The 24,868-nt window shown below is 43.6% G+C and overlaps 1 protein-coding gene and 1 long non-coding RNA gene across 2 annotated transcripts in view; one reads left to right on the top strand and one right to left on the bottom strand.

The window, feature by feature from the left end:
• LOC138143064 (uncharacterized) overlaps window positions 1–24,868 on the bottom strand; it is a 289,623-nt gene that overhangs the window by 17,069 nt on the left and 247,686 nt on the right. The window lies entirely within an intron of this gene.
• AFF2 (ALF transcription elongation factor 2) overlaps window positions 1–24,868 on the top strand; it is a 145,614-nt gene that overhangs the window by 90,466 nt on the left and 30,280 nt on the right. Inside the window, exons 6-8 of the mRNA XM_069064242.1 lie at window positions 17,659–17,821; window positions 19,163–20,263; window positions 22,017–22,144. Of these exons, the coding sequence (XP_068920343.1) occupies window positions 17,659–17,821; window positions 19,163–20,263; window positions 22,017–22,144 (1,392 nt within the window). The remainder of the gene's footprint in view (window positions 1–17,658; window positions 17,822–19,162; window positions 20,264–22,016; window positions 22,145–24,868) is intronic.

Genomic DNA, 24,868 nt, shown 5'->3' with positions numbered 1-24,868 from the left:
CACACACACACCATGGCCCCTGAGTTTATGAGCGTAACATACAGTGGATGAATTTGAGAGTTCGTCCTCAGGGAAATTCCCAAGTGGTCGCTGAGGCCAGTGACATCTGACAAGGAGCACAACATGCTGGACAGGGAAGCCATTGATAGATCATCAGTCATAGGAGCTGCCCCAAGCAACAGTGCTGGACCACAAACTGTAACCCCATATGAGGTCATGACCCACAGTTTACGAAGTGCTGAAGGGATCATGAGTGGAAAAGGTTTAAGAAGCCCTAGAACAATGATATCTGGACTCCAGAAAGCAGAGTGAGGGGGCATGAATGCCAGCATCGAAGCCATCTACTGTATATAAAGTACTTATCCTAGAATGAAGTCATAAAATTGCCTATTTTAAAAACCACCATTAGAATCCCATCCATCCAAAGAATTTAAATGAAATCAAGGATGCTCTCCAAGATGTTTCTGTCTTTATGGTACCTAGACAGAGGCAGTAGCCTCACAATGTCCAAATGTCTGCACGAAAATTGAGATGCTTCCTGTCATGTGTCTATAAAACTTATCCTGTGGCTATAGAATATTCCAATGCCTTTCTTAACTCTTCACTTCCCAGCTATAGGTTTTGTTCATGTGGAGACATGTCTGACTATTAATATGAAAACACATAAAGTAATGCCCAATTGATGAGCTGATTTTCCACCTGGAACACACTGGGTAGAGTACAGAGGGAGAAAAGGAGCAATTAGGAACTAGGCAGCTGTCAACTGGTCATAATCCAAGAGTGAAGAGTTTAGAAGTGGAAGTTCAGGGCCATCTAGTCCAGATGTGAAACTTCAGTCACAGAATGTTTCTCTCCATTTGTTGGAAATTCTTTAGATGGCCAAAGGATTATGGATGTCAGAGCCAGGGGGAGCCCTCAGAGATCATTTAGTCCAACTAAGACCTAGGGAAAGTAAACACTTTGTTCAGGGTCATCCAGGTAGCAAACCAGAAAGGGTGGGATTCACGCCCACTTTTTCTGACTCTAAATCCAGCCTTATTTCCCCTGCACCATGCTGGCGTCTCAACATACACAATAACTAGTTGGGAATTCCCATCAATTTGGCCAGTGTTGATTAAGCTTCCACTGTGTGAAGGGCCCATGCTGTTAAATTAACCTTTGTTTCTCCCTCTAAGACCAAAAGACAGGCAGCCAAAGCTCTATCTAGCAGGAGGCTAGAATACACACAGAGAGATTTTGGAGTTGCTTCTCCTTGTAGGAGTCATCTAATCACCTAGAATTTGGACACTAATGGTAGAAAGGGATGTTGTTCCATCACATGTATCCTAGTTGAGACGTAAGGGCAGGCAAGGAAGGTTGACAATAGCAGTGCTCTCAGTTCTAGTCTTTTAATTAAGCTAAGTCCTCATGCATCATGCTGGCCACCGTGACCTAGGCTTTAATGGGAGATGATCTCCTGGTGTCTAGGATCCCTGGCCTTCACCCCCTGTCATGCCACAGACACTTGTCTAGAATTTAAGTATTTCACAGTAATTCCCAGGATTTCAACAGGTATCAAGGCCCCCAGCTGACAAAAAAAATAAAGCAATCCAAGGGAAACATGAAAATAGCAACTTATTTCAGCAATAGATTATATTTTATCCTCTAGTTTTTTTTTTCTTTTTGTAGAATCATGACTTTTTAGTAAATGACATCCAAGAAGATATTTATCAAAGCAAGAAAGCACAAGAAAGGAACACCTTGCGTTTTCTCTATTAGAATTTCTCCTTTCTTCTGACATTCTCTTGCCTAGATATCTAATTCCATTAAATATGTACATTTTTGGCTGGAAGTCTTCTTCATGTATCTTTCAGATAAATCTTAAAAGTACATAAGGTCTGAAGGGCAGCTTTTTTAAGTGCAAATGAGACACACACTAGAATATTGTCTATGAGGGTTTCCAAATTATTTATATGCCCGCATAACTTTACCTTACTCTTTCTGGGATAATGAGAAGGGGGAGAAGTGCAATTCCAATATCCTTCCTTTTGAGCACTGGCAAACTACAGCAGTCATATTTAATACCTAATACCAGGACTTCCTTTGGCTGGTCTACGATTTTATTGGATTTATTTTAGTCATTGCCACATCTGTACCTTTGTGTGATCTAAAAGGTACAAATGTACAGTGTACAAATGAAGTCTCGATTGTCCCACATGATATTCTTATTATGCTGTTCCAAATGGACTTGTCTTTGACCGATCTTTGCTAATTCAGGTCTTCCCCCATGACCTCTGGTCATTGCAGTACAAGAGTTTGGTCAACTGGAAGAATGATATTCAGGGAATTGCAGTGTTTCCCTACAGACTTTTTTCCTAGTCCCAAACTCTTTCTATATAATTTTCTGTGTTAATTTTAGTTATCATTCCCCTTCTCTTTCACTTGCTCCCACATCCACAGGAATCTGAGTTTGTAAGCATAGCAGTTGAGAAATCCATTTGAGAAAGAAGCAAAAAGGAAATCAGGTTTAGTTTTCTGTGTTCTGTGGGAATTCCTGGTACAAGTTGCCACCATTCCAAAGGTGTCATCATTATAGATGGAACCAGCTTGCAGTACAGCAAAATAGAAAGAACCAGGCTTTCCAATGTCGTGAAATGTAAGTGGTAACAAGTAAGGTCATTGAAAAATGGAATCAGTTCGAAATAAAGGTGAGAAGATGCTATGCATTGAGACACAGCAACGCTCACAGGTGTAGGACTTCTGTACCCCAGTGTTCTCCCATCAGGATATAAAAGGGAACCCCCCTTTGCACTCGTGTTCTGACAGTAGGACCCAAGTGTCTTTGTAGATGGAAATGTTTTCTGTCTTCTTCCATATGACGCATCTAAAGACAATGAGGGGAGAAGTGGCCCTTGTTTTCTCCAAAGGGTCAGAATCTTTTCAAGTCAAAAGCTGCTTCAGAGCTCCCCTGGCCCCTTTGCAGTAGATAAACAATTTTCTCCCATTTCTTTCTTTGATAGCAGCCTGAAGGCAGGGGATGGGGTTGAGGGGTTGGGCAGGGGGTGGACAGGATGGAGGGAGCACAGAAAATATGTCGCTTCTCCAGAATTGTCATAGCAAGGATAGCCAGCACATAAATGATACTGTTTTGGCTTCCAAAGGGTAGCCAGGTGTCTTAGGAGTCCCAAATGAGCTGTGTACAAGCTTGTACAAACAACCTCCGAATCATGCCTGTTTGTTATTCACACAAACAGAGTGGAAACCATCTGAATTCCACAGTTCCCAGAATTCAGATGGCGCACAATGGCCCATAATGAGCAGCACCTGTGCTTACCTCAATTCCCCTCCGGCTCAGAACAACGGTGGCGAGGGCTTCTATGATGCTTTTTTTTTTTTTCAATAATAGATTTAGTTATGTCTTTCATAATTGGATTCAAAAGCTCAAAATTTCATTTTGCAACTTGTTCCTAAAATGTGTATGAAAAAGGCTGGCATTTATTCAAAAGAAATACTCTGCAAAGAAGAAATTGCAGAACAGCCAAGTGCTTGTAACTAAGCAGCCAAATTACCGGCCAAGCGCCTGGCAAATACACACTCTTTTTATTATTTCAGTAATTGAATTTCTGTTAAAGCGTGGGGCATAATTTAACATCAGGAATTTATTTATAATACAATGGCGGTTCAGGAAGAAATGCATTGTTATCGTCACTTGTAATGCAGTCTTCTGTATTCCCTGGGAGTGTTGTTTGTAAACAATTGCATTAATTGGAGACAGGGTCATTAACTCGACCTGAATACCTCTGATTGCTTCTGTAAATAAGGTTAGAGAGCAAATGGCTAATCTTGCTTGTCATTATGGATTCCTCTCCATTTTCACACTGCCTTGGATATTAAGATCATTTTGCTAAGCAGCTTTGCCTTCTGGCCCCATCCATATTTACCGGATTGCCATGGCACATAAAAATAATTGTATCTGACTTCTATTACATTCTCCATATCTTTATAAAACTCAATACTAGGAGAGGACCTACGTTGAATCACAACTCATAAAAACCATCAGACCAATAAATGAATAAACCACCATAGGGAAACCATAGTATTAAAGCAAAGTCAAGCCACGGAATCCAAGTTGATTTCGTCTTCCCTCCCAGCTCCATGATTATGTACCATTCAGCAATACACTGACGACAATGACAACAACAAATACATCAAGGAAAAGAAGCTAGCAAAAATCTCTTGCTCGAAGGGCACAGCTGGTGCCATTGCCCTTTTGACTGTTACAACAAAATCCATGCCATGCAAGTTATATTCTAAGAGATGTTAGGAGTATCTCTTGCTATTTTGCTATGCTGGGAAAAATTTGTTTGGGAGATTTTTTTTTTTGCTTCTTAGGAGGGCAATTGGGGTTAAGTGACTTGCCCAAAGTCACACGGCTAGTAGTGTGTCAAGTGTCTGAGGCCAAATTTGAACTCAGGTCCTCCTGACTTCAGGGCCAGTGCTCTATTCACTGCACCACCTAGCCACCCTTGGGAGATTTTTAATATAGATATACAGGGCTTCCCAAAAGTCTCAGTGCAGTGCTAAGCTATTAAAGTGGCACCAAGACTTTTGGGACACCCTGTATTCTAGGAGTTCCCATAATATTTTATTCACTTTTGATTTCTGCATACCTTATTCCTGGTAATGGGGTCCAAGATTCTTAGAAAGTTTCTGTTATTTTTTTTGCCTCCTACCAGAACTAAAGTAATCCTGAAAAAATGAAAGCATCACTAAAAATGATGTGTCAGGAGGCCCTTGATGGTCTAGCACCAAAAAAATCAATGACTTGGCTTCCAAACAGGCATTATCATTAGACATTCAAGGACGAGACCTTTAAAAGGAGATTCAGAAAAAGAAGACTATTAATGTCACTACTTTGCAAACCTTAAAAAGTTATATAAATGAGAGCCATTCAGACTGGCCTTTCCTTCAGTGAAAATGAAGGAACTGAGACGCTCAAAGATACCAGTCCAAGCTAGGGTGAGTTCACTTTGAAATGAAGCCCAGCTTCCCTGCCAGAAAATATCATGTGCCACCACTGGTGGCAGGCATTGTCTTTGAAGAACTCCCCCGCTGACTCCAAAGGAAGAGATAGCAGAACTTCGAAATATTTGATGAGTCAGGGTCTGTAGACAGAAAAAGATCTGTCTCTCACCTTTTTGGTCCCTTGACCTTTTCATAATCTCCTCCATGGCATCATCAGCTGCTTTGCCATCCCAGACCAAGCCCTAGCTCCCAGCTGACTGTCGGTGACAATGAAGCCCGTCCAGCCAGCCACAGCTACCACCCCACATGGTGTTCTTTCGGTGCTGTCCCTTCCCTCATTCCACCTCCTGCTCTGGAAATGGAAATCCCATCCCATCCATACTCTCATTGCTCCTGGATGGAAAGAGCATGCCAGGCCATTGCCCCATGGTGCCATTCACCGGTCCTGTGACTCCAGCCTTCCCTAGTCACCACTGCCCTATTAGAAGGTGAGCTCATGGAGGGCTTTTGTGTTTTCATTCTCAGGACTTAGCCAGTGCCTGGCCCACAGTAAGCGCTTAAGAAAAGTTTTCTTCATCCACTCACTAACCCTTAAGTATATACAGGAGTGTAAGGGCACAATTTGAAATGTCAATTCTAGCTCAACTAAAGCTACGTGTTTATTTGTGTATATAATAACAACAGAATAACAACGGTGGCAGTTAGAACCAACATTTCCTGTTTAGTGCTTTAAGGTTTGCAAAGTGTATCCCTCACAACGACAGATTTGACTCAAAAGCATTTATAGCATCAGATAGATACATCCTGAATTGAAAATGGAGTTCAAAGGACCAAAGTATGCAACATGGAAACTTTTTTTTTCATGTAGAAATACCTTTATTTCTTTTTAGAGCTTTTTTCCCAATTTTTTTTTCCACTAGCAAAATGATCTACTGTGGTCTTGTCATTAACAAGCAACAATAGCATGCGTTTCATGGGGCAGGCAATTAAGTAGCAAAGCCCCCTGGGTTTGGAGAGATTGACCTTGTCAGGATAGAGGCACGTTTGCATCTCAGTAAAGGCACAGTCATCAAGTTGAAAAACAATAAGTTTGTTAGCAAAAGGATTTTGCTTGTTGTTTGTGTTTCAGGCAGAAGGTCCCAGGTGTCTTTGTACACCTCTTCAGAGACAAAGATCAGAAACCACTCAATTACTCAATTGTTTGGTGTAGCTAGTAGATGGAGAATATATATATAATTATGATTTTCTCCTCTCAGAAGATGGCCTATCAGAAGAAAATGTGTGATAATCCCCCAAACAAGAAGAGTAAATAGCTATTTCAGGAAAAGAGGTAAACATATATATACAAAAAAGTGTTTGGGGCTTGCCCCACCAGCTAAAGAAAGCTCTTCTTTTATTATTACTTTTTTTGGAGTCAAACTTCATTGGAAAGTGTCAGATTGACCAGTTTCTTCCCTAGCTTAATGACAAAAATTTCCCTGTATTCAAAATTACAGGCCCACATATCAAAGGCTTTTCTAGCTGGCCAAAAATGTGTGGGTTTGTTCCCATTTCTTTCTGGGTCGAATTTTAAGTGGCTCTGTCTTCTTTCTGAACATGGAGACTGGCATTCCTCTTCCTATTGATCTAGATGAAAATGTAGGTGATCATATCCTTCTAATAGAGCATGCTGGAATCCATGGGAAGGGCACCCCTGCTTGAGCTGTCTTCTTACTGGCAGCCATGATTAGTCTTTTCATTGTGAAGTCAAAGGTGAGTTGGGTTTAGGATTAAATCCTGAGTGCCTGAACCATGTGGGAGCTTTTCAACTCCTCTCACTCACACCTGACCCCCTTTAATTTAGTGTTGATGAGAAGGGAGAATATTAGCTTGAAGGCAAGATTTTTCAGTACAATAAGGTTAAAGGATTAGAGATCCAGTATTTCCTTTGCTGTCATTCAAAATAACAAGCAGAGGCAGCACTGTTGAAAAGAGCTGAGCTTTTGGACTTAGAAGGTTTCTCCACGTAGAAGATTTAAGATGTCATGTGATCATCTCGGGCAACAGATGGGAGGGAATCTTTGTAGGAAATGTTATTGTTTCTGATTTTTTATTAATAGACTTTTTGATTTATAGTAAAATGTTAGGGATGATTTTCAGGCCAATTTATCATGGAAGGGAACACCTTCATGCTTTTAATGCATAGGTATGTCATAATTAGCGATGCCCATGGTCTCAGCGATGTAGTGCTGGCCTTTACAGAAGTCCTCCTAGCCAGAATTTAATCCCAAATTGACTGAATATTTGTCTTCCATAGGGCAATTAGTTATACTACCAGAAAAATCATCACCACGGGAGAATAGATTGTGGGTTGAGGAAAGTATCAAAATAATAGGAGACAGGAATTTCACCTGTTACTCAAATGAAAATCGTCATTTTAATTAGGAAGAAGATGTGCTGCTTAATATAATACTTACCTTCACCATGGCTTGCACCCTTTATTATTCCTAGTCATTCATATGTGCAAGCCGTATGACCTGTGGACATGTTGACATTGTTTTAAAAATATCAAAGCACACATGCTGGGCATTTACTCAGTAGAAAACGTATCTTATAGTTAGACCATGGGACACAGTGGCAAAGCAACCAGTTAGATATAATTCACTGCTAGTTAAGATTATGAAACTGTGTGACTGAAAAAATGGTACCAGGAATATAAATAGGGACCCTGGGAAGAAGGATGTTTTTTGGGGGAGGGGGTATAATGACTTCTGTGTTTTAGAGCTAAATTTGCAATTTCTATGGGACAACCAGTAGAACTGTGCCAGCAACAGTTAGTAATAAGGGCCTGGATGGAGGTCAAGATAAAGATGAGGGCTGGAGGTATAGATGTGGAAATCATCTACATAGAGATCATTTAATCCATGTTAGCTGTTGAGATTGCCAAGAGAAGAGAGGAAGGATTCTAGGACAAAGCCTTGAGATTCTCACGTGTGTTTGTGTGTGTGTGTGTGTGTAAGAGGAGGAGGAGGAGGAGAATGTAGCATCTTGAGGAAGAGAACCCACAGAGAAAACAATGGTACAGAAGTGAAAGGAATATCATAAATGTCCTAGCATCGTATGATTACAGATTTAGAGCTAGAAGGGACAGTCTTCAAATCCAACCTCCTTGATTTTTACATGGAGAAACTGAGTCACAGAGAGCCTAAGTGGTTTGCCAAGGTCACACAGCTTTGAAGCGGCAATGCTGGAATCTGAACCCAAACCTTCCTGACTCCAGGACCAGGGTTCTACTGTATCATACTTTACTTCCTGGGTATAGGTGAAGGGAGTGGAGGTTGCAAGTTTCACAGGCTACAGAGGTTAAAGCAGAATAAAAAGGTCAATGTATTGACCAGGTAAGAGATAGTTGGTAACCTTGGAGTGGGCAGTGCTAGAGGCAGAAGCCAATTGGCCAGGGAGCCAGAAGTGGCAGATAAGGAAATCAATACAGTGGGTATAGCCAACTATGTCTAGGAGTTTGACTATGAAAGAGAGAAGGAAGATCTTCCATTTTAAGATGCTAACTTGAAGCAGTGGCAAGGTCAAGTGGAGATACTTTAAGGATGAGAAAGTTGTGAGCAAATTTATAGATGGTTAGAAAGGTGCTAGGAGGTTATGAGAGATTGAGGATAAAAGAAAGAGGAGGAAGATAAAAGGGGCAAGCTCTGAAAGGGAGAGAAGAGAGGATGGAATTAAGAGCAAAAGTGCCAGGGTCAGCCTGGGTATGGTGAAATCTTGGCAGAGAGTTGGCACAATGGAGGAAAGGATTGGGATGATGATGGATCTGGGAGGTACAGTGGTGGATAAAGAAGCAGTTAAATCAGATGGCCTCAGGCAACGTCCTTTCCTGAGAAGGGAATAATGTGCAAGAGAAGAAAACATTTCTAATACCTGCTGTTGAGAGTCAAGAACTAACAAAAGAATTGCCAAGTAGTAGTAAAGGCCCACTTGAGATCAAATAATAGAAAATTCTAATAAAACCATTTGGCTAGCCACTGTGACTTTCCTCCTGAGCATTCAGCAGCATGCAAAAATGGAAAGGAATAGAAGAGGTGGATAAGGTTAGGATTTAGCAAAGGTATGGAAATGGCAATAGGGCAAGGGACTCAAGTCGAGCTGGTCAAATGCAGGATCAAGGCTGTGAAGGAAGGAAAGTAAGACAAGAATAGGGTTGATAGGGGCAGCTAGGTGGTGCCGTGAATAGAGCACCAGTCCTGGAGTCAGGAGGACCTAAGTTCAAATCTGGCCTCAGACACTTAAACACTTACTAGCTATGTGACCTTGGACAAGTCACTTAACCCTGATTGCCTTGCCTCCCCCCCTCCAAAAAGAATAGGGTTAATGGACTAAGAGAAGCTGGTGGGCCAAAGGGACTAGAGGTCACAGTGAGGATGAAGAATAGGTTTTAGACAAGGCAAAAGGTGAGAGTGAAGACAGAATACTGTGCTCAGAGAATCTTAGGGGTGGAGTGGTTAATCAGTAATGGTCAGATTTTGAGTGTGACTATCCCCATGAGTGGATAACTTCAGGACACAAGGAATTTGCTTAACTGGAAGACCAGGTATCTGAGGGAACATTGATGTGTATGTTGAAATCTCCCAAATATTGGGACAAGGGTTGGAGGGAATAGGACTCCTGTGACCCTAAACTCCTTGAGGAAGGAAAGAGATTTACCTGGAGACCAGTATGTTATTGCAGTACAGAGTTGGACTATGTGATAAAGATGGATGGAGAGGAACCATCAAGGTTACTGGTGATGGTGGCAAAGGGATATTCTGGAAGTGAGTGTAGGAAGTGTGACTCTTTCTCCTCCAGACCCAATGCTTTGGAGTCCTGAGAAAAGGCTCACCAGTACTAGAGAGGGTGGCCAGGGATGAAGATCTGGAAAGAGCCTGGTTCCCTGAATGCAACAAGGTAGAAAAGAGATTTAGAGTAAAGGGGAATCTGTGAAGAAGAGTGAGGATTTGAGACAGCACGTTGGAATGGGAGCCCAGAGAAGGCTAGGGATTCAGAGAGGGCCAAGGGGAATGGAGATGAGAGGAGGGGGAGAGGATTTTTCCCACCCTAGACTTTAATGCACTAGTAACTCAAGATAAGGCTCAAAGATACAGCTTAGGGAAAAGGTTCTGAGTGATGCTGCTATGGTTTGAACTGTTTTTCTGTAGAAAGATACTTGCTAAAGCTAGAAAGGAGGGCCTTAGTTCTGTGAGGCAGAATGTAGGAAGAAGAACAGAAGGTTCTTCTTGAGGCCTGAGGCCTGAGAAATACCAGCAACTCAGGGCCAAGAGAAGAGAGAATAAAATTGTGAAAGAGATCCTGGAGGAGATATTAGGGTGGGAGAAGCAGGAGGGTCGGGGCCTGTACTCTTGGGAATACACCAGAATTGTAAGATATGGTTCTTTCCCGCTAGGAGCTTATACTCTAACTGTGGAGCCAGGACATGTATGACAGGGTTCAAGAATAATTAGGCTCCTTCCTTCCATGGGGCAGTTAGTAAAATAGGCCTGCAGAAAAAGGAAGTGTCATTACATTCTAATACTAGCTGACATTTTGATAGTGCTTTACAGTTTGCAAAATACTATATTTACATATCTCATGATGGAGTAGTATTGAGATAGGAAAAGGGACAGGGCCTTCCAGAGTAATCTTGCCAAAAGGTGGGATTGAAAGAACTGAGAGTGAGGGGCCCAGGCTGGCTGGAGTGGAGGAATGGTGGAAGATAATAGGGGCTAAGCAGGTGGGGGTGGTCAGAGAGAGGACCTTAAGACCCTGTTGCCTAAGAGTTTAGACCCCCCGTATAGTAGGACATGACACCTTGTAGGTTCTTAAGCAAGGAAGTTTCATAGTAAGCAGTTATGTGTCAGAAGCCACATTAGGGACCCAATTACTGGTACCTAGGATTTCCTCTAAAGTAATAATACAAGACAAACAGAGTCACTTATTTATTTCATGGCATGTGATTGAATTTACTGATACCTCCATGAAAAATCTTATGGAACTGACTGAGCCATAAATGTACTGAGATGATTTGGGGATGTACAGAACCCCAACATGCTTTTACCAGATGACGGATTTCTGTGCCAACAAAGTATAGCAGTCTTAACCACTAGTCTTCCTTGGAAGAAGGTATGTGGGAGCTACTTTGAGTGAGGCACAAGGCATTGAGGTATTAGCTGCATTGGAGCTCTTTGTTCCAGTCAAGAACAATCAGCAACTCCCTATCACTGGCTCTGTTTATTCACCACCCATTCATTCCTTAACCCATTGCAATCTGGATTCTCTGCTTTTAGCCTAAAAATGTTTCTTAAAGGTCACTGATAACCTCTTAACAAACCTTATCTTAGTCCTCATTCTCTTGGAATCCTCTTCTTTATATGCAACTGTTAGCTATTTTGTAAGAGGCAGAAGCACTGCCTTTGGAGTAGGAATACCTGGGATCAAATCCTGTTGCTGACATTCCCTATTTGTATGACCTTAGGCATCACTGTAGGCCTCAGTCTCATCTACCGAAGTGAAGGGCTTGGTCTGCATGACCTCTAAGTCCCCTTCGGATTGAGTCCTCCAACTTGCAATGTCCCCATGAAGAGGTAAAGTGCTGTAATGGAAAGAGTCTTGAATTTCAAGTTAGAGGACCTGGGTTAAAATCCTGACTTTATTTTGGACAGGCCACTTTCTTATAGGGAAGAAGATGATGCATCATTGACTATAACAGCAACATGAAAGGAAACGTCCATCAGGGGGCGCCATTCCACTTTTCACATCAGTCCCTTAGCATGGCTCACCAAAATCCCTTTCTTCCCTCTACTTGATTTTTTTTTCCTGAGATGATTCTCTACCCCAGATGTTTCAATACGTAAACACCAAGGGCCTCTTATCAGAACTATTAGATAAAAAGTGATAAGATTCCAGAGTAGAAACAGCAAGAGGCAAAGTTGTGGAACAGCTGTACCTGTCTCTAGGATGTGGGGCTAATGTGATTGGTCATTGGAAGACTCTGACCTTGTTCGAGATTCTCTTCAAAAACTTTCCATATTTTGGGGTCAGCTTCAACACAGGCTTTGGCTCCCATTAGGCAGTACTACCTTGCAAGACCTTTCTTTCATCTTGGCTTGCATTTGTCATGGCCTTTAGAGCCAAAAAGTACATAATGATTAGAAGCATTTTTTTAAACAACTGTTTTGGTTACTCTATCAAATGCATTGTAAGATCTTTGAGATGGTTCCTTTGCTTACAAAGCAAAGGACATTTAACTACCACAACTTAGAAAAGCTTCAAAATATACCTCCACCCATGTTCACCAATCTTGCTGGGCAGTTTCTAGAGTAACCAACAGCTATCATTACACTTATTGTGATGTGCTGATGTCAAGTTAAGATTCATCATAGCTTATTCCATTGCCCTGGAGATTGATTCATTTTATAACCTGTTTAAAACATTGCAGGCCTCCTCACCCTGATCTTTCGAAACAATTTATTCATTCTATCGATGCTGGCTTGTGCCCCTTTGGAAGCAGCCTCTACATTCTTAAGATCACAGAAGCATCAAACAGCACTGCCCCTTGGGTAGGCCAGTTGTGAGCCAGTTTAGCCTTCACTGGTAGCTCACACCCCACTTGGAGGTCAGTAGTAACGCTCACAAGGAGTTAATGAATGATGCATTTTGCAAATTTTGTAAATCCAAGTCCCTCCAAACCTCCATACACTATATAAACAGCACCTACTTAATATTGCCATGTATCTGTGTTCTCAGGGGTATGGGCAGCATGTGTTGTCTCCCCGGGCAGACGATAACACACCCCCAGAGAACAGGCTTTTGACCTTTCTGTGAATCCCCAGTGCTTAGCACAAGGCCTGGAATGTAATAAGTGCTTACTAAATGCTTCTTGACTTGACTCCTGTCCATATCCCAATTACTTATGCTCATGGCCGATCTGTCTGTCTGCTATGGCAGTATTTGAAGTTGGCATATGGTCGTATCTAACAATAAGATTTAGCTTTAGGAGATCATTGGAAAACCATTTCAAGAGACAATAATGCAAGATTACTTTTAAGTTTGAAGTAATTGTAATTCAAATTGTAAATATGAAAAACATTACATTTGTAGTTTTCAGCATCACTGTTATTTTGATTTATCAAGTAAGATGAAAACAGGCAAAACTGATATTAATGGAAGGCTCATCCAACTCAATCTGGGTTATTCCTTGGCCTTCAGCTTCATTTCCAGGATGTTACCCTTCGACTGATCCCAGAAAATAGCTGTATCTTATGCACACTTTTAGGGTGAATTGAAACCAGATGTCTTCATTTTTCATAGTCTCTGGATTGGTTTAATCTCCTGTGTTCACCAATATTTAATCTAAGAAACTACTGATTGTATTTAATGCACATTTATTAATCTGTCAGTGGAACAACAAGAAAGCACACGCTGATGTTAACGCTTGTAAAATGAGGCACTGTTTTTAGGGTTCTGTTTCCATTACCTACTCCTCATAATCTCTTGGTGTATATGACAGAAGAATTTCAGTTTAACAGGTAATTTAAAATGGGCTTTGCCTATAGAAAAGAAAACACATACTTAAAAGATTAAGGGGGAGTTCTTAAGTAATAGAAGGAACAGGTAATAGGAAGGCTTCTATTTTTTTCAAATGAAGATCTGCCTTCTCTCCCTCCTTATCGTCAATGTCAATATGTATAGTTGACCATGCCTATATCTGTATCTATCTTAATCTATATACAGAATTCCAAATTCTTTCGAATTCATCTGTTTGAACAATATTATTATTATATAACTTGTTCTCCTAGTTCTGCTCAGTTCATTTTGAATTAATTCATATAGGTCTTCCCAGGTTTTCTGAACTTCTCACACCTGAAATCAAATGGGCACATCCACACATAGAGTGGGACAGAGGAAGAAATGGTGAATCCCTATGACCATTTCCATCCCTCTGTAACCATGTAGATGTACAATTTTGAACAATATGACCACAGAAAACAAGAAATCATTTTATGAAGCCTGGAGGATGGGGAGAGATGGGAAAGTCTGAGTCCTGAGAAATATGGGGTTTGTCAGAAGGAATTCCCTGTATCCAAGGAACAGTACATGGTCGCAAATGAAAATGATTGGAGCAACTTGGGAGGCTTGTTCCTTTAGGCAGACTGCTGGCTCCTCCGCAGACAGAGGGACGCCTCTTGGCACAGAGCCAGCGGCCTGGTGGGGAGATCGATTTCAGCCATGGCCAGTGTGTGTTGATTTGTTTTGTTAAAAGAGAGGGTGTGTTGGGGGCTGGGATTGATGGGGGAACCAAAAAAGGGATGGAAGGATCAAGAAAACTAAAGCTACAGATGTGAAATGAAAAGGCTCAGAAGGGAACACACATGGCGGTTTTGTCACTCTAGTTTTACTCTGACTGTGCGCTTTACAAACTAACACACCCGGGATTTCATATGTGATCCTCTTTTGTTCTTTGCATACCCAAATGTTCATGTTTGTTGATGATGGAATTTGTAAGAAATAGATTGAAAACAAATGTAAGTGCCAAACCAAACCTGAATGTGGTCTGGGTCCTCAGAGGAATTAGTGGCTTTCAAAATACACATAAAGTCATAGGGATTCACCATTTCTTCCTCTGTCCCACTCTATGTGTGGATGTGCCCATTTGATTTCAGGTGTGAGAAGTTCAGAATGTTTTTTTTTTCCAAAGGAATTAAATTGAAGAGATGTTGGGGAAGCCATGGTGATCCCATAATGGGATCTGTTCATATCCCAGGTATTGGCTGCTTGGTAGTCAATCAACTTGGGCTGTAGTTGATTTGTAAAGTAACTCAAAATGACCTTTCTGTATGAACAACCAGTAAACTTTGTACTGCCTTCCTTCTTAATGCCCTCAGCACCATTGCCACAAACTCAGCTTGAATTCCAATGTCTAAAACAGTCAGATAAAAAGATCTTCTGAGTCTTGAAGTCAGTCATTCAATAAGTATTTATTAATGCCTACTGTGTGCTGGGGTCCCTGCCCTTGAGGAGCTGGCAGTCTAATGAATACATCTTGAATCATTAGGTCTAATGGATCGTGTATTGCCAAGCACTGTGGGCAATACAGAAATGGAAAGAGTAACAGCCTTAGAGCCAGGAGAGAACTGGGTTTGAGTCCTGCCTCTGCTATTCACTTGCCATCACTTTACTCTGGGGGACTTCAATTTCCTCATCTATAAAATGGGAATAAAAGTATCTGCAGTCACTTCCCTGAGTAGCTGGCAGGTTGTATTTGTCCTTCGTTCTCGAAGAGGACCACAGCATCAGGGAGAGGATGACATGACTTGGATTCAAGTGAGGCAGGGCTGTGCAAGGTCACCGGCCTCACTTTCTCCTCCAGAGCCACTGGGGCCAGTGGCCAAAATATTCACCAGGAGGCAATAGGAGACCCTGGCCCTGGTAGGTCTTTTCTGGTACTCACTTAAGAGCAGGGTAACGCCCATCAGTGGGTAGGCCTCTGTAAAAAGTTAATCAAGTGATGGCCCCTTAAATCAAGAAAGAAAAAAAAAGCATCAAACTGTGAGGGGAAGCCCCTCAGGGTTCCTGGCCAAAAGAGAAATAGTATTTAGTATTTACATTCACTCTGTGCTAGGAGGGCAGGGACCTACTGTCCAATCTATGAACTCCAGAGTGAACTGCGTTTAAGGTGTTTTCAGAAAGAAGTCTAGCCAGTAAACCCCAAGTTAATGAGGCAGCTTTCAGCCATAGAAAATGAACCTTCCCTTGGGCAGAGCACCCTGAGGTAAGGGAGGAGAGGGTCTCCTCTCCTCCTCTCTCCCCTCTTCTCTCTTCTGTCTCAGGGGTTAGAGGGTCTCCTTTCCTCTCTTCTCCCTTGGTCTTCTTTCCTCTGTTCTGGTCTCTGCTCCCCCCTCACCTCTTCTCCTCTGGTGTCCCTTCCTGTCCTTTGGTCTCCTCTCCTCCCCTCCCTTTTCCTCTCTTAGAGGAGGGGAGAGAAGAGAGAATTGAGGAGTGGGAGGGAGGGGAGGAGAGGGAGGAAGGAGGGTGAAGGAAAGGAGCAGAAAAGCACAAAGACAGCACTTCTCTTAAAAAAGACAATTATTTCTCTTATGAAAAATAGCTCTTCCATTCCTCACCTCTAAGATGCATCTCCTTTCCCTCTCCCTCCCATCCTCTAAGAGAAGAGAGGGGAGGAGAAACAGAGGAGGAGAGACTAGACCAGAGGAAAGGAGAGATGGAAGAGAAGGGAAGGTCTCCTCCCCACAGGAGAGGGGGGAGAGCAGAGACCACAATAGAGTAGAATAGAGGAGCCCAGAGGTGACATGGAAAAGAATGGAAGGTCTCTTCCCCCTCCTCTCCTCTAAGAGAGGAGAAGAGAGGGAAGGGTAGAAGAAGAGAGGAAAGGAGACCAGAGGAGAGGACAGGAGAAGAGACGAGGGGAGGAAAAAAGAGAGTAGGGGAGGATCAGAGACCAGAAAAGAGAAGAGGAGAAGAGAGATGGAGAAGAAGAGGGGAGGAGTGGAGAGGAGATGAGACATGGAGGAGAAGAGATAGAGGGGGAAGATCTGCTCCCCAGAGGAGAGGAGAGATGAGACCAGACCAGAGTAGACCAAAGGACAGGAGAGGACACCAGAGAAAAGGAGATGAGTGGGGAGGGGAGGAGCAGAGACCAGAACAGAGGAGTGGAGGAGAGACCAGAGGAGACTAAAGGAGAGGAAGAGGACACCCAGTCAGACCAGAGGGGAAGGGAGAGGAGACTAGACAGGACCACAGGAGACCAGAGGAGAGGAAAGGAGAGATGAAGGAGAAGAGGGGAGGGGAAAAGAGGAGTGGCGGAGTAGAGACTAGAACAGAGAGTAGACCAGAGGCAGGAGAGGAGAGACAGAGAAGAGGGGAAGAGCAGAGACCAGACCAGAGGAGAGGGTACTCACAGGTTGTGTTTGTCCTTTGTTCTCAAAGTGGATCATGACATCAGGGAAATGATGACAGAAATTGTAGAAACATGACTGTTTCTCTTTTGACCAGGAACCCCACAGGTCTTCTCCTTCCAGTTTGATTTTGTTTTCTTTTTGGATTTAAGGGGCCACCCCCATTGATTAACTTCTTACATAGACCTATTCACTGAATGGGCATTACCTCACTCAAAGTGAGAACCTGAAAAGGCCTTAGCCTACCAGGGCCAGGGTCTCGCAGTGCATCCTGGGCCATCTCCAGTCCTCCTGATGAATATCTGGCTACAGGAGCCAAATGGCTCTGCGGGAGAAAGTGAGGCTGATGACCTTGCACAGCCCTGCTTCACTCAAATCCAAACTGGCAAGGTTCAAAGTGAAGAGTAGAGTCTTTATGATGATTGTGATCAGTTTCCTTCCTGGTGTTGAGGGGAGTTTATAGCTCTCTTACCCACGGGGCAGCCCTTTCAGCAACTTCCTGAGTCATATTGTTACATCACTCATTCCGTATGGGTATCTTGTGTCCTTAATGACATAAACTCCAATAGGGCACTAACTATGTCTCATATTCCTTTGCAAGCCCAGAAAATGGGAGGCATGGGCGATAAGTATTTATTGAATAATGGTTCGTGACATCCATTGCATGCTGCTGAGTCAGATGCCAAGAATGCCCCATGCCCCTTGTGTCTTTCAGCCCGACACTGCCGCCGCCTGCCCCTGAGCCCGTCGTCATCCCCTCCAGTGGCGGGTCTGAAAGCTCCAGTGAATCTGACAGCAGTTCTGAGTCGGATTCTGACAGTGAGAGCACATCTAGTGACAGCGAGGGCAATGAGGAATCCCGTAGCAACACACCCGAGGTGAGTGACTCCCCGCAAGGCCTGATCCCACTTGGGGTTTCTTTTTCATTCCTTTTTTCTTCTTTCTTTCTTCCACTCAAGTTACTCTTTTGTTCTTTTCTTTGCCTAGTGGGAAGAGACTTTGTTTTAATGGCAGTTGTAATGTTTAGCTGTGTGTCCGGTCAGTTTGTTTAACCTCTCCAGGCCTCAGTTCCCTTGTCTGTAAAATGGGAATAATAACATCTGTGCTACCTACCTCAAAGGACTATTCTGAGGAATGGGCTTTGCAAAACTTCAGTTATATAACTGTGAGTTCTTTTTATTAGCCCATAGAGGACTGGCCTTGGAGTCAGGAGGACTTGGGTTCAAGTCCTTTCTTGGTATAGCTGTGTGACCATAGGCAAATCTCTTATGCTCTTAGGTCCTAGGGAACTCTCTAAGACAAAGGATCTAGGTTTATAGGGGTCTGTAAACTTGGGTAGAAAAAAAATTCAGTCTTTAATTTTACCAACCTCTAACTGAAATTTAGCATTTCCTTTAATTATTTTAAAACATTACTTTAAGAAGGAGTCCATAGGATTCACCAGATTGCCAGAGGGGTCCATAACACAAAATAGACCCTAGATACTACACAAGGCCTATCTTAGCCCATAGGAAATATTTTTTTAAGTGGAAGTAGGACCATATCATATAATGAATGCTGTGTCTACAAACCAGGTCCCAAACTAAATTCAAAAGGGTTCACTAGCAGCAGGTTGGCCTTTGTTCATGAATCCCTTAGCCATGTCAACTCATGAAAGGATGGTGGAAGTATGTGAGCAGTGCCATCTCATAACAGAGTAAGAAGCAAGGGATGGAAAGGAAAACAAAAGCACTTTTACAAACAGCTTTGCACAAGACCCCATTACACAAAGATTGGGCAATTGGGGTTAAGTGACTTGTCCAAGGTCACACAGCTAGTAAGTGTTAAGTGTCTGAGACTGGATTTGAATCCTCCTGACTCCAGGGCTGGTGATCTATTCACTGTGCCACCTAGCCGCCCCACAAAGATTTCTTGAGGGTTTTTAAGGATGAAACTGGAGTGAGGACAACAGATGAAAAAGAGAAAAGATCTGAGAGGTATTTTCCACCAAATTCTTTTTGCCGTTGAGGATCACAGAGCTAGCCCATTTTAGAGGCAGACTGGGGGAGCTGCCAAGACCTGGCAGCAGGAGTGCGTGTGTGGCTGAGGGCCGGTGAGTGCATATCACCAGGGTCCTGGGCCCGTCGAGGTGGCGACATTAGCCCAGTGTTAGCGTGCTGAGGACACTGCTGGCTCCCACCCAGCGGCAAATTAACTTGCTGTTTTGTTGCCACCCACAGCCGGAGCCACCTTCAACCAACAAGTGGCAGCTTGACAAATGGCTGAACAAAGTGAACCCTCATAACAAGACAATTATAAGCAACCAAAACGAGACGTCAAATGAGAACACTTCTCTACTTTCCATCGCCCCCCAGACAGAAGCACAGAATAAGGGAAAAGTCAATTCTGGTATATTTCAGATCGAAGCCAAAGAGAGGCCTCTCCTGAGCCCTCTCCGGGAGAAAGCTCGACAACGGCTTATCCAGAAACCGCCTCCTCCTGTAGAGGCCAAAAACGCCAAGCAGAAGTCACCGGCTCAGAACGAGGCAGCCTCACAAAGGACCATGGGCAAAAAGCAGCCCCAGAAGGTCGAGAGGACACCCAGCACTGAAGAATACCCCTGGCCTAGACCAAATATTCAGCTCAGCAACACTCCCAAAGAAAAAGACACACTGGAACTCCCAGAGCAGGCCAAAGTCCGGAACAGAGCAGCAGTTGGAAAACTGGCCCCAAGGAAAGAACCCAAACTTACTGCAGCATTCATTGCTGAGAAGAAGAAGTTCAGAGGCCCTGGAAAAATTGTGCCCAAGTCTCGAGAATTTGTCGAAACTGATTCCTCAACCTCAGACTCTAACACTGACCAAGATGAAGCCTTACAAGTCAAAGCTGCTCCTCCTGCTCTCACTTTGACCAGTGCTGTCAAACCTAAAGAGGTTCCAGGCAATGGCATAGTCAGTGTCAGCACTTTAACAGGAAGCAGCAGCAGCAGCAGCAGCAGCAGCAGCAGCAGCTGCAGCCTCAGCAGCAGCTGTAGCCTCAGTATGGACACCACCACCAGCGAGGTGGAGGAGCAGCTTTTCTCACCTCTACCCATTGTGCAAACGGAACTTCTGTCCCCAATACGCGATTATGACAACCCTAAAGAACTTTGGGTCAAAATAGATCTTGGCTTACTCTCTAGAGTACCTGGCCGAGACCCGCCTGAAACCACTTCCGCCAGGACTGAGCCCAGAGATAATAACACAAAACCACCACAACCACCACAGTTCCTCCAGTCCCGAGAGTCACCTGGCCCTTCTTTTGCTGAGAAGATGCCTGTCAGGAACAAGAGGAAATACAAGGTAGGTCGTCTAAGGGTGGGTTGCCCATTGGTCAAGGTCACAAGATCCCACTGCTTATTAAAGCACAGTTCCAAGGGCTGTATTCCTTTAGGACAGTAGTGCCTTTTATAAGGAATAAAGTAGGATTTGGGTGTTTGCCCTGCTAACCAGCTGTAGTCCCCAGGTTAGGCAGGAATGGCAGCTGCATTCTCCACCGGGGAAAGAATTGGCCAAGGAGAGTTAGTCCCCCCTCTCCACGGTCTCCACCCCCTCATCTGAGGTTTAGAGTCTGAAAGGCTGTCACTGCTTTCCTGACTTACTCATCCTCTCCCCTCCATGAAAGCCACAGATTGTCAAAATGAGCCCATTTTGTAAAAGTTCTACCCCCTTTGTCCTTCCTCATCTGCACAGACACAGAGGTGCATCATAACTACCTACAACACATTCCACTTTGGCTCTCTGTTCCAGGCAGATACAAAATTCCAAGCAACAGAGATCTTTGGGGTGCTGTTTATGGATAGTAGCTGACTGGCAAGATTGCTGAGCCTCAGTTTCTGTGGTCGTTTTAGCTTGTGACAGCCCCATATCCCATAAGGCAGACAAGAGGTACCCTGAAGACGAAGCACAGAACAAACTTTTCAATGACAAATTATATATATATATATATATATATATATATATATATATATATATATTTGCTTTTTGGATGGGGGAAGGCGGGGCAATTGGAGTTAAGTGACTTGCCCAAGGTCACATGGTCAGTAAGTGTTAAGCATCTGAGGCCAGATTTGAACTCAGGTTCTCCTGACTCCAGGGCCAGTGCTCTATTCACTGAGCCACCTAGCCGCCCCCAAATAATATATTCTTGAACATTTCTTTTTCCTCCATCAAATTAGCACACTGTGGTGCTACCTTTTCGGTTATTTCTCAGAGAAAAGGCAAATGAACATCGTGGCTTTTTGCTAGTGAGCAGGTACTCAGTAATGCTGCCCTACATCACTCACATCACCTTCAGGAGGGTGGCAGAGGAAGCAGGAAGGACTCTCTCATTCCCTGTCTCCTGAGTGTCCTGTCCCTAACATAGCTGCAGTACTGTCCAGTAGAGGAACCTCAATGCCTTTTGAAAACAGTGACTTTGTTTCAGGGATAGGGGAAGGGCAGGAGAGGAACATCTCTGATTTGCACACATATCTGCAATCATTGTGAAATCTCAGAACCTGGTGACTATTGCAATTGACAGAAATTCTGTGACAGATAAACCTGGAGTTCTATTTTTAGTTAAAATGGCTACCTCCAGTAGAGTAAGTTTAAATTATGGGCACCCTGGTAAAAGTCCCAGAAAAGATGCCATGCTCTTTGTGGACTGCCCTAGCCACCCTCCCAATCTCACCTCCTCTGTCGCTACCACTGTAATAGCTATCAGCTTGAACAAGCTTTGTATCTGTGGTTACAACTTTGGTTCTATACTGTTCATTTGGGGAATATTATGAGAGGGAAAAGAGGCAGGCCAAATGTTACCATATCCATCATATGCCCAGTCAGGCATTCAGAGCAAAAGTCAGCTCTGTCTGTACTGCCTAATGTTTCACTGGTTAGACGGCAACTGGCATATAAAAGGCACCTGTAATTATGTAAGCATCTGTGACCCACCTGCCCCATATTCCTCTTTATAAAAAGCAGTCTGCCCTCACCTTAGACCTTACTATTCCCTAAAAGTAGAGTGTTTGTATGTAGATCCTGTGTGATTCACGCTTTCTTTTTTTTTTTATTGAAGCCATCTGAACCTTTGGACCTGTTCATGGAGAACAAGAAGCAGCGGCTAGAAGACATCCCGCCTTCCTGTCTTCTCCCACCTTGCATTTCACCAATACCCAGTAGTCACAGATTCGCAAACACTAAAGAGTAAGTTGGGTTTGTTCCTTTGTATGTTAATTCTATCATTTAAGTGTTCCCAATGTGGAGTTGGGGTGGGGGCCCATTCCAGAGGAGCCTTAGGTAAGAGGTAGGCATCCCTCAGCACAACTGGTGAGCACAAAGGGCTGCTGTACTTTATGACAGCAGATCACTGCATTGCCCCAAATTTATCCTGGCAGCACTATGTACCATCTCAGAACCACAGCATAAGCACCAAATGGCATTTGTCCCAAAGTGACCTAACACAGGACAGCACTTAATACTTCTACCCCAATGACCTACCATCTCCAGCAGCAGTTTTTTTTTTAAAGCAATCGGGGTTAAGTAACTTGCTCAAGGTTACACGGCCAGTTATTTCTGGGTGGGTACTAAGTGTCTGAGCCTGGGATTCGATCTCCAGGTCATCCCGACACTGGAGCCAATGCTCTTACTCGCTGTGCTACCTGGCCGCCCCTTCAGCAGCAGTTTTGATTAAGGAGGCCACTTCACGAAAAAAGTAACTCATCGTTCCCCTGTCCTGAGGTCTAAAATAGTCTGGCTCTGTTTGGGAGAGAGGGAAGAATGGCAGAATCAGTGGCTCTCTTAGGCCTTAATGAAAAGCAGTCAGGAGGGGCTAGGGACAAATAAGGGGACAGTCTGCCCTTTTAAATGGCACTGACTTTTCTGTACCTTTTTGACCGCCCTCAAAAGGCAGGAGGCTTGCAGGCTGTGACATTTTCGTTGTCTGCCAATCAGCCTCCTCCCCTTCTTCCTCTAACTGCATAAACTTTCCAGTGCAAAGTCCAGCTCTCTGTTCCTCCGTGATATTTTGACTATATTTCTTCCTGGATTCTAATTCTAAGTTAACTAATAGTCATGCCAGCTGCTGAAAGTATTCACCCTGGGTAATTATTGCCATAGATTCATTCAGAAGTGAAGATGACTTCCATCAAATGCTAGTCCCTGAGCCTATTAGGAGCCCACAGCCTAGCCCCAGTCTGGGTAAATGCTGATAGCAATGGATTTCCCAGCTTGCTGTTTAGTAGCAGTGAGTTGGCATAAATCTTATTTGCCACTGTTTATGCACTTCAGGTCTCTCACTGCTCATACATCCCTGGTTCCTGAAAGACACTACTCTCTTCCCCCTTTGGCAGCTCCCACTTCCTCTTCCACTGCACACTCAGAACAAAAGTAGCTGCACCTTCACTCCTTGAGACTGAACTGCTTCGGCCAGGGAAGCACATTCTGGAGCGCCCCCTCCAAATCATACTTCATGTTTCCAGTGCCCCAGCTGACAGGGTACCGATGCATGCACTGCCAGGCTCAAACCATGGGGAAGGAACCAGCAGCTGGAGACTTAGAAAAAGTTACACTATCTCTAAGGCTGGTCAGGATAATGAGGTTCTGAGAAGGGAAATTCTTCATGCAGAATTCCCACAGGTAATGAATGTTAGTGCCAAGGCCCTCCCTACATGGTTAGTCTTTTTGCCGTCTTCACTTCACACAATTGTCTTTTTTTCTCAGGCAGACCATTTCTGTTTTTCTTTGTATGCCATTGGTAGGGGGTTTAAGTCAGAAAATAGAAGCAGTTTGTCTAAGCAAACATCTCATTTGTCTTTCTACTTTCTTTAAATTTCCATGAGTGGGGGGGGGGGGCCAGGGACCTAGGACCTTTTGCTATTTGGGAGGAGGGGGAAGGGACAGAAGAAGAAAATGGGTCTGCTTTGTCATTTAAAAATCCCCAATCAGAATAGGAGATAATCAGTGGCACAAAGAGAATGCAAAACAATCCCAATTTCTCTTGCCTAAGGCTTTCCCTGGATATCCCTTTAGGCGCCATTCTTCTTTGTACATCTGTAGCTGACTAATGCTTTCCCTGAAAACCACGGAAAGCCCCTGGAGACTGAGATCTCTTTTGCAGGTGGAGAAGAGGATCTTAGGTCTTTGCTGGGCCCTAAAGACTCACCTTGGTGAGAGTTGTTCCCTATCAAAGGGGGAATTGCTGCTCCACCCCTTTCTCCTCTGGCAGCTAGTTGACTATCAGAATAAGGAAAAAGAGTGCTTCCGGATGTCCTCGCCGAGGCTGTTAGAATAAGCCCATCATTATTCTAGTGCGGCCCACAGGACCGGAAGCAGAGGGATAGCTGCTGCTAATTGACCATCGCCTCCTCTGTGCTAAAGCCATACTTGAGATCTGTATGCAGAGATTTCTAAAACTCAACTACCTGTGTATTTCTTGGGCTTGGCTTGGTTCTATATTTTGGAGAGATTTCACAAGCTTATGTTAGAGATCATTTTAATCGCACATCATGACTGCTTTAAAATTACTTCAGTTGGGGGAAGCAGTATTTTTTTTAAATGAATTTTACAAAAATTCATTTTAGCCAGTTCCAAAAATGGTAGAAACACTTAGAGGGATTTCAAATTCTTCTGCACGGTGAGAAGTGACATTGCGGGGGGGGGGATCCTCTATTTCTTGTTCCATAATTTTTGGGGGGGGGGGGGAGGGGGGGGTAGTAGGGGAGGCCCAATTATGGAACAAGAAATAGAGGATGACAAATGTTATTAAAACTGGCAAATTTGTGCAACCCCAATGAACTGGAACAAGAAGCCAATATCGACTTCTGCCAGTTCAGGATGGCCTTCTCCTCCACTGCTGGGAGATACTGTAGATCTATATCTTCTGACACTGACTGAAGTTGACCAAGAGGAAAACATAATTCTCGTTGACTT

The sequence above is a fragment of the Petaurus breviceps genome, unplaced genomic scaffold, assembly GCF_028583685.1.
Source record: "Petaurus breviceps papuanus isolate PSGF00001 unplaced genomic scaffold, PetGlider_PUasm1.0 90626, whole genome shotgun sequence".
Classification (NCBI taxonomy): domain Eukaryota; kingdom Metazoa; phylum Chordata; class Mammalia; order Diprotodontia; family Petauridae; genus Petaurus; species Petaurus breviceps.
This window is presented reverse-complemented; position numbering and strand designations above follow the sequence as displayed.